Consider the following 12,158-nt stretch of genomic DNA (forward strand, 5'->3'; position numbering starts at 1 on the left):
TTCTTGGTCCTGTTGCTTCTAAGAATGTAGAAGTAGACCAGACCAAGAATGGTGGGCAGCACAGCAAAGTTTATTGAGTGATAGTAAAGTTTACTGATAGTACAAAGCACCCAAAAAAGTGAGGGGACCCAAGAGGGTTGCCTAAGAGATGATGTTCTAATGCTTGGTGGGTTTAAGTTTATTTAAATCTTTGACATTCTTCTTCTCCCTGTTCCCAGTACCACCATTAGTGGGAATGGGGTCTTCAAAGCAAGATGAGAACATCTTTAACAAGCCTGTAATGTGTAATTATCAACCCACTCCAGCCACTGCTACCAGCTTGGCAGCCCCACTGCTTCGACAAGACACAGGGGCAAGTGACCCCTAAGGCTTCTTTGCCCTATTTCTGGTTGCTGCCTTGACTCAGATGGGAAATTTTAAGTGATTAAGTGGAGGAGCAAGTGGACAGCCATAAACAGTGAGAGTGAGAGGTGTGGAAAGAGTAGCAGAGATATGGAAATGGCCAGACTCATGTGCATGATTGAAGATGGCCTGGTGAAAGAAGGATGAGGCCTTTCCTTACTCATCTTCAGTGAAAAGGAGCCTAATCTTAAATGATGCTTCTTTCTCTTCCTCCAAAATCAACTACCCTTGATTGATGGTCCTTATATATGCCTTGTCCTTTTTCTGTGGTTACACTGTATTTTCCTCTTTCTTGGAAACTTAGCTTGGGTTATAGGGCTGCCATATATGGCTGCACAGATTGTGCACTGTCAAAATCCAGGGAGTACCATTTATAACCTATCAGATGATTTGACAAGTCATCTCCCAGAAATTTTTCCACATCGTTACCTCTGGATTCTCATTATTCCCATTAATAAATATTTGATGATTAAGTGACAAGTGTTGTTCTAGGTTCTGAGGATTTAGCAAAGAACAAAATAGAGTCTCTGCCCTTAGCACTGGTACAGGAAGAGACAGACAACCACATGAACAAATTAAGTTTAGGTGTTATAAAGAAGTTGCATATGTGGGGGTGAGGTAAAATGTTTGGGAGATACATTCTTATACCCTTAAATAACACATAGGACCACAGTTTATAAGCAATAGGTGTTCTATTCCTAGACATTTTTCCTCCTTTTCCTTTTGAAACTTAACATAGTAGATCATAAGTTGTATGTGTAACAGTGGATATTTAACACAAGGTAATAGAGTTAATTTTTTTTAATAGAGTTAATTTTTTAAAAAGATTTTCTTACTTTAGAAAAAGGGAGTGCATGCACGAGCAGGGGGAGGGGTAGAGGGGAAGGGAGAGAGACAAGCAGACTCCATACAGAGCTCAGAGCCTGACACAGGGCTCCATTTCAGGACCCTGAGATCATGACCTGAGCTGAAACCAAGAGTCAGATGCTCAAACGAGTGTCACCCAGGTGCAACTAGAGTTAATTTCTTTTTAGATTTTGTGTTTGTTATGAAATGTTAAAAGAATATTAATTCCTTAATACACTGAGTGTGAATGATTTAAGAATTATTATTACATCACATTTACACAATTAAGAATGCTTATGTGGGTATGATGGCAGCAGAGACAGATTTTACAAATTTAGTACATTTCTGACATTTGTGAGGTGTATTTTCCCAAGACTAGGAGAGCTCTCAACATCATAAACTGCAGCAGGGCACCTAATTTTCCTACAAAACACAGTGAAATAGAACTAAAGTATTTAAAGATCTTTTGTATTCTTAATGGTTCCTTATAAATAGGACTAAGGAAGTTTATAGGGTTATTATCTGGCTTAGAACCTTCATTTACTTAGACTTCTTCACTTTCATTACCAGAACTAGTTGTTGATTTCCTTTTAAAAGAAAAAAAATGGTAATAGTCTTCAAAAAATAGTAATAAGTTTAAAAATAATCATAAAAATCATTGCATTCTGGATGATGAGTAGAAAAATAGCAAAACATTAAGATGTTGGTTTGTGAGATTGGCCAATGCTTGGAATAGGGACCCATTTGACATATTAGCCTCAGAGGACTTATGATTTAAATGAAGGCTCTGATAAGAAATCACTATGAATCTTCAACCATTAGAGTTACTGAATACTACTAAAACTCGGAATGCAAAATCCACAGATGTGAAGGGTCTTTGATATTATATTACAGATAGCAGGAAAGCAAAATGCAATTACCTGCTCATCCTTTTATTGTTATATGTGAAATCATTGTGATAAGTGATATAGAATTTTCTAAATTGGATATTGTATGAGAAACTGCTCTGGAGCATAAGTGAGATGTTTAGCCTTTTACCATATAACAGCTACTTGGTTGGTTCCTAATTTGTCCACAAATTCATAAATGCTCTGAAACTCTGATTCTTTCTCACTAATGAGGGTTGGTAACTCCAACCTCCAAGGGCAGAGTTGAGGATAAATTGAGCCAGGGTTATGAGAGGTCTTCAGAAACATGAAAGTAACCCACCAAAATCAAGGTGTTATCATTCAATCAGCTATTGCTGGCTTCAAGTTTCCAGTTCTGCTCCTTGAGCAGAATAAAAACACATGGGAAGCTTCAGTTAGCTGAAATGGACCTTGTATAAAGGGTTTAACTTACTTCTTTTACAAACCACTGACAAAAGGCAGGACCAATCCATTCTCTTGCGTGAATACCACAGTCTATCCAGACAGCTCTTTTGTAAGTCCGTGATCTTCTGCCCAGCTGAAAACAAGAGTATTCAGAGTAACCAACTCAGGCTTTTACTTTTAGATTTCACTGATTAGCATAATTTAATAAGATTTCAGTGTAGTCCTTCACTATAGTTTGATTCATTAGATAACCCACAAAGAAGATGGATTTCCTATCTATTTCAGAAATCCAGGCCTGTTTATGCAGAAATAAGTTATTGCCTTAATTATAAAACAAATAACTGGAAAATAGACAAAAAAGGAAATTCATTAAATAGATTTACTTCTTCTTTTTAAAAAAGATTTTATTTATTTATTTATTTATTTATTTATTTATTTATTTATTTATGGAGGGAGGGAGGGAGGAAGGGAGGATGCATGTGTGCGCAGGAAGAAAGACAGGAGAGAGGAAGAGAGAGAATCCCAAGCAGACTCCACACTGAGTGCAGAGTGTGATGTGGGCTTGATCTCATGACCTTGAGGATCATGACCTAAGCTGAGTTCAAGAGCCAGACACTAAACTGGCTGAGCTATTCAGGTGCCCCAAGTTTGCTTCTCCTTTAATATGTGATTGTTAAGTAAAATGTTAAATTCCCCTTTCTCCCAACCCCTCCTCCAAGACAATAAGATTCATAATCCAAAGAAATATTTCTTAAAGTAATTAGTATTTTTTAATTAAAAAATTTTTTTTAATTTTAATTATTTGAGAGAGAACAAACATGAGCAGGAGGAAGGGCAGAGGGAGAGGGACAAGCAGACACTCCACTGAGCAGCGAGCCTAATGCAGGGGATCCCAGGACCCTGGAATCATGACCTGAGCTGAAGGCAGATACTTAACCAATTGAGCCACCCAGGTACCCCAGCAATAATTCTGTTTTATAGGTGGACAATGTCAAACTTTATACACAAAGTGGAAAAGCAAAACAAATTGATCTGTAGAGTCAGGTGACAGATTTTTAAAAATAATCTTATTATATCAATATTACATAAATGTGGTTTCTAACTCAGTAACAAAGAGGTAGCTATTAACATTTTATTCATAGGGGACCTTGTTTTCATTCATTACTTCACTAATACTTCAAGAAATTCTTTTTGGACATTGTGTTTGGTACTGGAGATTCAAAGATGAAAAGTCAAGGAGTTTATATGTTAGTCAGGAGGGCAGATATGGGAGCAATCAGTCATTATGAGGTGAACATGCATAAGTTGCTTAGTGTTAAGTCTAATTTTCCCAGGGAATAAAAGAAAGCTTTTCAGGGGAGGAACCTTGAATACTTGGGTAAAACTTGAAGCTTGGCCAGCAGACAAGTTGGAAGAAGGCATTTCAAGCTTGGAAGAGAATCTGGGAACACTGTCTTTGAAGAACTGCTTTTGGGGGATGAGGAAGAAATGGCAGATGAAGCTGGGCACTGAGGAAGAGAATATGTGAAATCCCTGGATCTGAGATAAAAGAGGTAAGGCTTCATCCTGTATTTCATGGGAAAGGAGTGTATATGTGAGAAAGAAAGAGGCATGAGCACAAGTTCACACTGACAGTGTGATGAGACCTTTATTGCAATAGTCCATGGAGAAGAGATCCAGAAATTAGTTAGGGCAAGAGCAGGGAAGACAAGAGAAGGAATTGGAGCAGATTCAAAAGATATTTAGAGGAAATAATTGTCAGTTCTTGGTGGTAGATTTAAAGGAAGTGGTAAAAATTAAGGAGATACAGAATGACGCTCATGTTTCTTGACTGCAATCACAGTGGTGCCATTATGAGTCTGAGGTGCTTTTGTGAAAATTGAGATGAGAAGTAGGCAATGATATATGAATGTAAAGCTCCAGAGAGTAGGCCCCAACTAAATAGAAAAGTCTGGAATGACTGTTGAGACCATGGGGTGGATGTGTCCTTCTAGAGAGGGAGAGCATAGAGTCTGAGCACAGTCTTGGGAAGACCAGAACCCATAGGAAGGGCAGGGAGAGAAGAGGAAATGAATGAGACTGGAGGGTATAGTCAGAAAGACAAGAGGAGAACCAACCAGGAGTCATTGTTGGTCTGGGCAAGAGAAGTTTTAGAGGAGCTGTGTGGGCAAAGGCCAGTGAGTCAAGGTCTGAATAGGAGGTAAAGAAGTGATATAGGGAAATCTTTATTGGCTGAGAAGGGATAGAGAGCCCTGGGTCAGTATCTAGAAGAGAATGCAGGGCCAATGGCTGGAAAGGATGCATCTCTTCTTAGATATTTGTGTAGTTTTGCATTGGTTTACCTTAAGTAGCACCAGCTCACAAATAATTTTGAAGGTCTTTATTTTTAAATGCATAAATAACTTTGAGTATGTTAGAAACAGCATTCTCTTGAACACTCAATGGCAAAAATTAAATATGGCCCAAAAATCTACGGGAAATTTTTTTCTTAAATTATCAGATAAATTAGAGATTCTGTGAAAGATCATTTCATTTCTTTTCCCTGTAAGTCAAACTTGAAAAAATGTTTACTAAATATCTTGTTAATAATGTTTTTACCTTTAAAACAAAAAGAGGCCTTCCCTCATATGATCTTCCAATAGAGAACATGTGAATCAGGCCTGAATGAGTTTTATTTAGATGATGCATCCAGTTTTGAATCTAAAAGCAAATAAATAACAAATCATGTCAGACTTTCCCAATTATGGAGCTTTCAGAGAACAAAAGGTAACAAATGGCAACAATAGGTCTCAGAGTTCAAAGAGCAAGCATGATTATAAAACTGAACAAAAATTAGTTTTTAAAAAAAATTTCCTTGAGATACTTAAAGTTATATTTTATTGACAGTCTTCACAAATAGTAGCTTCACGTCTTTATATTATTCCCTTTTTAATGCATACATTCCACTACTTTTTAATCATTAGTATTTTGAAGGCAGAGCTTTATAGAAAATTAATCAATGTTTTCTGGGTTTGTTTTGAAAATAAAAATTATTTCCCCCAAAACATTTAAGAGGAAAAGAAATAAATCAGCTTCATGGAAACCATTCAAATTACTTGAAAGGGTTTGTTAAAGTCCCACATCTTGTAATTTGCCACTGAACAGAAGATACTAAGAAAAAGGCATTGTCTTCTGCATTTAAAGGTTATTCAAGCCACACATCAGAGGGCATACTCTGAATAATTTCCCCAATAACAGTGAGAGATTTGCATTGATCCAGTCATACACACTTATCTGTCATCAGGAGAAGGTATATTTGAGATAGATGAATAAGGCACTTAGAAATATGGATGACATTTCTGACTTAAAAGGCTCACGAGGAGTAAGGAAGTCACACAAAAGTGTTCCTCTATTCCATGATGTGCAAGAGAGTCTATGCTAAAAAAATAGATTTTGAGAAGTACTCATTCTTTCTTTTCTATTCTTAATATAATGAGCAGCATATATATGTATATATTGTATATATATCTTATGTGTGTATATGTATTCATGTATATGTATGTACATATCTATATAGATATATTTAAATTTTTTCTAATTTAATTTTTTCTAGTGCATTTTATAATACTCTCATGTGCCAAGCTATCTAAAACCTTCCCATTGCTTCTAATTTCAAGCTTCTAAAACATATGTTGGAACATGAAATATATGAAAATAATTTTGAAAAAAGTTATTATCAAGAGAACCAAATATTCTCCTAAGAATATAACAGAATCTCATTATTACTATGCCTGATACTCCTTTGCTCAATTCAGGGGAGGCATGGAAAATGTATGTACTTATTCATTCTGTCATCAACTACCTATTTGGAGGTCTCTATTTGCCTTGCCACTGGGGATATAGTAGTGAACAAGAAAAAAAATGGCCTGTCCTCATGGAACTTGTAGCTTATGAGGAGAGAAAGGCATTAATTAAATAATCCTACAATTACATACATGAAAACTATGATAGATATCATATCCATGTGCTGTGGGTGCATGCAATATGCTGGGGTTGGAGGTGGGGAGTTCTATTCCCATCTGTAAGAGTAGAAACAGCCTTTTTTTTTTTTTTTTTTTTGCTTGAGCTGAGATTCCAAGAGTAACTAGCTAATGTCCAGGTGACCAGGATGTGGTGGTGGGAATGAGGTTGTTGTAGAATAAATAATCAGAAGAATAAATAACAACATGTTAAAAGGCTCTTAGTCTCCACAAATTATTCTTGGTCTCTGAGAGGTTTCAACTTGTGCAGAGGCTGTGGGGCAAGAATCAACATTCACTCCACCTCTTATCCAAATCATTGCCCTCAAACTCTCACTAGATCTACCTTCCAAGTCTTTTTAGTTAAGGTTTTTTGCAACTGCAATTATGGCAACATTACCTCACTTTTCCAATGCACTTTCCAAGTCCTTTTTAGGAGTGGGTTGGGCAAAGCAAATGAAATTCAAATTATTTTGCTACTTATAAAGGCTTAATGGAAGAGTTAAAGAACTAAGGTGTCTGGGGACTATAAGAGCTTTATGCATTCTCCATATGGCCCCTGCCTCTGTCTTTACTCTTTTCTCCCAACCATTAGACCTAAATGATAAAGATGCATTTATTAAAAACAAAACAAAACAATGAAAGCTCCTCTGATTACATACTTCTTCTAAAGAGTGATAAACTTCATAATTATATCCAGAGAGGTATCTTCGATTTCTCTGGGTTCGCAAACTGCTTGCCTTTTCCAGTGTGTTCTGAAGATCTTCTATGAGGATCCTGGATTTGAAATGATAGACATGATAAAAATTGAAGATTATAAAATTGAAGATTATATAAAAATCAGACAACTTGAAAAGAAAATTATGCATCTATGAAAAAGAGGATAGCAAATATTGATATTTCAAAAAATACCAAATGTTGGAAAAATGTTCTCTTTTTGGAAATAGAAACTGTTAAATTGGATAATGAATATAAAATGTAAAATTATTTGCGGATGTTCTCAAATACTACTACTACCATGGATTGAACAGCTATAAGAACTGAATAATGGGTATGAGCATTTACATTTATTATCTACTTAGGAACCATGCTATGTATTTTATGTACACGAGTTTAGTTAATAACCCTATGGGGTAGATTTTTTTACTTCCATTTTACAAACAGGGAAAATGAGCCTCAAAAGGGTTAAGAGCTTGCTAATATCATTCTGCTAGTGAGTACAGAGCCAGAATTTGAACTTGGAAAGTGAACCTGAATTCTAGTCTTTATACTTTAAGTCTGATGCGACATTATGAACACCAAAACAAGACAACACAAAAATAAACGTTTTCAAAGATTTTAAAAAAATGTTTAAATGTTTACAAAATTGAGCTGTGGTATATCGCTCCACCTACTCTCCCTATGGACTTCCTTATACTCCAGGGGCTGGGAAACTGAAACTTCTTTCCTTGACCCTCTTGCAGCCTTGATTCTGGGTATATATTTGTGAATGCTGGTAAGATGGGAAGTTAAGAATGAGGCAGAGGCTATCTCCTACTGTTGCTGTGGCCATGTTGAAATTATGGAGATGTGGCTGTTTAGAGGCAGTCAGGGTTGCTTTACAGTTTGAGAGGCAGTTATGGTAACAACAGTGGTGGCTGGAGTAGCACAGCAACAGATTCTGGACCTCTAGACCATTCATTGCATGAGGGAGAAGTAAATTCTATTTGATTTAAATCATTGTGTTTGGGGATCTGTTATGGGTTGAATTGTGTCTTCCTCTCCCCCAATTCATATATTGAAGTCCTAACCTCTAGCACCTCAGAATGTGACCTTATTTGGAAATAGGATTGTTGCAGATGTAATTAAACTGAGGCCACCAAGATGAACCCTGATCCAATATAACTGGTGTCCCCTTATAAAAAGAGGGAAGATGGGGATCCCTGGGTGGCGCAGCGGTTTAGCGCCTGCCTTTGGCCCAGGGCGCGATCCTGAAGACCCAGGATCGAATCCCACGTCGGGCTCCTGGTGCATGGAGCCTGCTTCTCCCTCTGCCTGTGTCTCTGCCTCTCTCTCTCTCTCTCTCTCTCTGTGACTATCATAAATAAATAAAAAAAAAATTTAAAAAAAAAAAGAGGGAAGATGAAAAAGTTCTAGAGGTACATGATGCTGATGGTTGCACAATGTGCATGTACTTAATGTCATTTATTTAAATTGGTTAAATAAATGGTTATTTAAAATGTTTATAAGTGCATATTTAAAATGGCAAATTTTATGCTGTGTATATTTTACCACAATTTTTTAAAAGGGGGAAATTAGGACACAAAGAAACACATAGAAGGAATATATGAAAAGGCAAAGATGACAGTCTACAAACCAAGGAGAGAGGCCTGGGACAGATCCTTCCCTCGCAGCCCTCAAAAGGGCTTGATTTCAGTCTTCTAGCCTCCAGAATTATGAGACAATAAATTTTTGCTTTTTAAGCCAGCCAATCTGTGGTATTTGTTATGACAGCCCTAGCAAACTAATACAGGTCTCTGTTCAGTAACTAGACTGTATCTTAATATAGGCCCTAAAAGACCAGTCTGAAAATTAAAATAATTGTGTTATGGCAATTCTAGCCCCATTTTCCTTGTCAAGTAGTCAACAACAGCAGATTGATGAGAAGGAGCCCCAAATGGCATTTGTAACTGTTGTATTTTCTTAGTCCTTTACAGCTGATGATTATTCCTACCCTAGTTGCATATACTCCTAGGATCGTGATTAGAGCTATTGAGAACTTTCCAAGTGATGTCAATGCTCAGTATAAAACTGCCTCCCCAAAGCTTCTGGGGTGGGTGAGGGGGCTCAAAATGTGAAATTCCACTGCCAATTTTTACAGGTATTTAATTCATAAAATGATTGAATTTTTTATGACAGAATGAGTCATCTCATCTGTCATGCCATTGAGAGGGGCTGATTACCCAGGGGCCAGACACACGGGGTCACATTATGTCTGCCTTAAAGATGACTACAGCTATATATTTTGTATAGTTGTACAGAGTTAATGATAATCTTTTGAAAATACCCCAGGCTACAATAATAAAACTCAATTAAAATGATCTCTACCTACTGCCCTGTGGAATTTAATCGACTCTTGTGTGTTATTATCTTGGGATCAACAAAATGAATAATTCTAAATGATTGTCTTCCATGAAGAGACAACTGATTTAAAACACTCATTTTTTAGATTCCATTCTCTGTGACATAAAGTATGATATTTTATTCTATATCAGTTCCACATGACCTATATTTAATGGCAGGAAATAGAGAGTTGTTAAAATAACTGGTATATTTCCTTCTACTGAATTGTAATTAATGAAGCATGTGAGCTGTTGCTGAGCACCTATAGATATAATTACCAGGCTCCTTCCTTCCAGGCATTCAGAGAATCAAAGCACACCTTCAAAGTTATAGTGACGACTAAAATGTGTTCAATATGAACAATAGTTTTATGCACAGCTGTGACTCGACTCTGTTCTAGAAGCACAGATAAAATACCTTTCTGCAGAAAAGCATCTCAGCACCTTAATAAGGCTGTAATTCTCTTTCTGGCAGGGAAGTATTTGTGTGGACTAGGAAGGAATGTCACTGCTGCTTTGCACCCTGTGGCTCAGCCTTCCACGGAGACTAAGGCTTTTACCATCCACTCACAGAGCCATGAGCCCATCCCAGGCCTTACCAGACATCATCAGGGATCTTCCTGCCAGTTTTAACAGTACAACCATTTGCTAAAAAGTTGGAGTAATTGAGGTTAGTCACTTAGGATCATGCCTCTCAGCCCTGAAATTGTAGGTTTCCAAATAAAAGGTATGTCATTCCTCCTCCCCATTAATACACTACAATGCACTTCTCCCTCCAGATCCTGCACTGACTCTTTATCTCTTCACCACTTCCTCTTCCCTTGTGCCTGCTAGGATCCTGCTTTTACTGTAAATACACTTCCTACATTCTCATCTCTTCAGAGAACACTCCCTTCTCATATTCTTGCCCTAACAGAAATTGGACTCTCTCAAGGACAGATTCTTTTGTGGCTTTCTCTCGTGCCACTCCATCTATCATGGGACCAGAAGGGAAGGAGGTCAGCATTCCCCTGAACCCCCATTTCTCCTTCCACATCAATCTCCTTCCAGAAAAAGCTCATCCTGCCTTTGGCATCATGCTATTCCTTGTTTCTTTCCTTACTATTTCTGGATAGTTTCTGATACTCCCATTCCAGGAGCACATTCTGTCTCTTTATCTCTAATCTTGCCATCAGCCAAGGAGATTCAAAACTGCTGTACTGGGGACACCTGAGTGGCATGCCTGGAGAATCTGCCTTTGACTCAGGGCCTGATCCTGGATTCCTGGGATCGAGTCCCACACTGGGCTTCCTGTATGAAGCCTGCTTCTCCTCCCTCTGCTTGTGTCTCTGCCTCTCCTTCTGTCTCTCTCATGAATAAATAAAAGCTTTATAAAAAAAAAAACCCTGCTGTATTGATTCTCTGGTGATTTAGTCCATCCATTCTCAACCACATCAGTCTCAGTAATTTACACTCCACGTTAGCCAAATCTTCCATGACTACTTCCTGAATCTTGTCACCAGTCATAAATGTTCTATGCCAGGACTCTTTTTTTTTTTTTCTATGCCAGGACTCTTGATCTTAGCCTACACTTGGTCAAAGTTTTCTTCCATTTCCTTGTTGCCCTCAGTCATGCTAAATTTGCTTTCAATATAAGGATTGTTATACTCTTCTTGATTCTTCCATTTGACTCCATCATTCCTCCTGACTCCTCTCCTTTCCTATCCAGATTTGACACCAGAGGTGAATATTTCAACCAGTATCCCACTAAGAACCTCAACTTCCTTGCTATCCTGACCTTTCTGTGGTCCTAATCCAACAAAACCTCAACTCTGTATGAGTACTACAATCTCCCTTCTTTTCAACAACCAATTTTATTGGTTCTTATCCCAGTTTTTCTCTTGGTAACACTCTTCAGCCCTTGTTTCTTCACCTTCAGGAGATATTTTTTTCTTCCTATTCCATGTAGAAAATTTAGCCATTAGTTATGATTATGATCTCTTTCAAGTTGTTGACTATCCTCTTTATAATCTTTTTTTCCCCTCTTTATAATTTTAATGAGACTTGCATTTACTTCTTCAGTCTTACTGGATAAGGTATCCTTCCCTAGTGCTCAAATCCATTCCTCCACTGGTGCATTCTATTCTGTACCATCAACAGCTCCTTCCCTAGTGGACCCATCCCTTAGCCCACAGATATACCAAAATTGCCCCCTATCCCCTAAAATCCCAAATTTCAAGCAGTCATTGATGCTACATCTCCTTGTAGTCACTCTTCATTCTCTGCCTCTCTCCTTCTTTTAATTTCTAAGAGCGGTAGTTTGCTCTGCTTCTCCATGTTCTCACCTCCTATCCACTTTTGTCTACGTTTTCTGCTCCTGATAATCTAATTCCTCATTCCTACCAGGAGAGTTACCAACACAATTTCCACTGACAAATCCGAAGGAAACTGGTCAGTCCTCTTCTTGCTGGACATTACTGCACCACTTGGCACTACTGATGTTCTCCCTCTTAAAAGCC

General features: G+C 37.7%; 1 protein-coding gene across 3 annotated transcripts in view; it reads right to left on the reverse strand.

The window, feature by feature from the left end:
- Positions 1–12,158, reverse strand: part of CPA6 (carboxypeptidase A6) — a 317,848-nt gene that overhangs the window by 75,644 nt on the left and 230,046 nt on the right. For all 3 annotated transcript variants that reach the window (XM_035708380.2, XM_025477922.3, XM_049103757.1), the window contains 3 exons: positions 7,222–7,336; positions 5,160–5,261; positions 2,590–2,694 (listed from right to left, as the gene is read on the reverse strand). In XM_035708380.2, coding sequence (XP_035564273.1) covers positions 2,590–2,694; positions 5,160–5,261; positions 7,222–7,336 — 322 coding nt within the window. The remainder of the gene's footprint in view (positions 1–2,589; positions 2,695–5,159; positions 5,262–7,221; positions 7,337–12,158) is intronic.

Source organism: Canis lupus, chromosome 29 (assembly GCF_003254725.2).
Source record: "Canis lupus dingo isolate Sandy chromosome 29, ASM325472v2, whole genome shotgun sequence".
Lineage (NCBI taxonomy): Eukaryota > Metazoa > Chordata > Mammalia > Carnivora > Canidae > Canis > Canis lupus.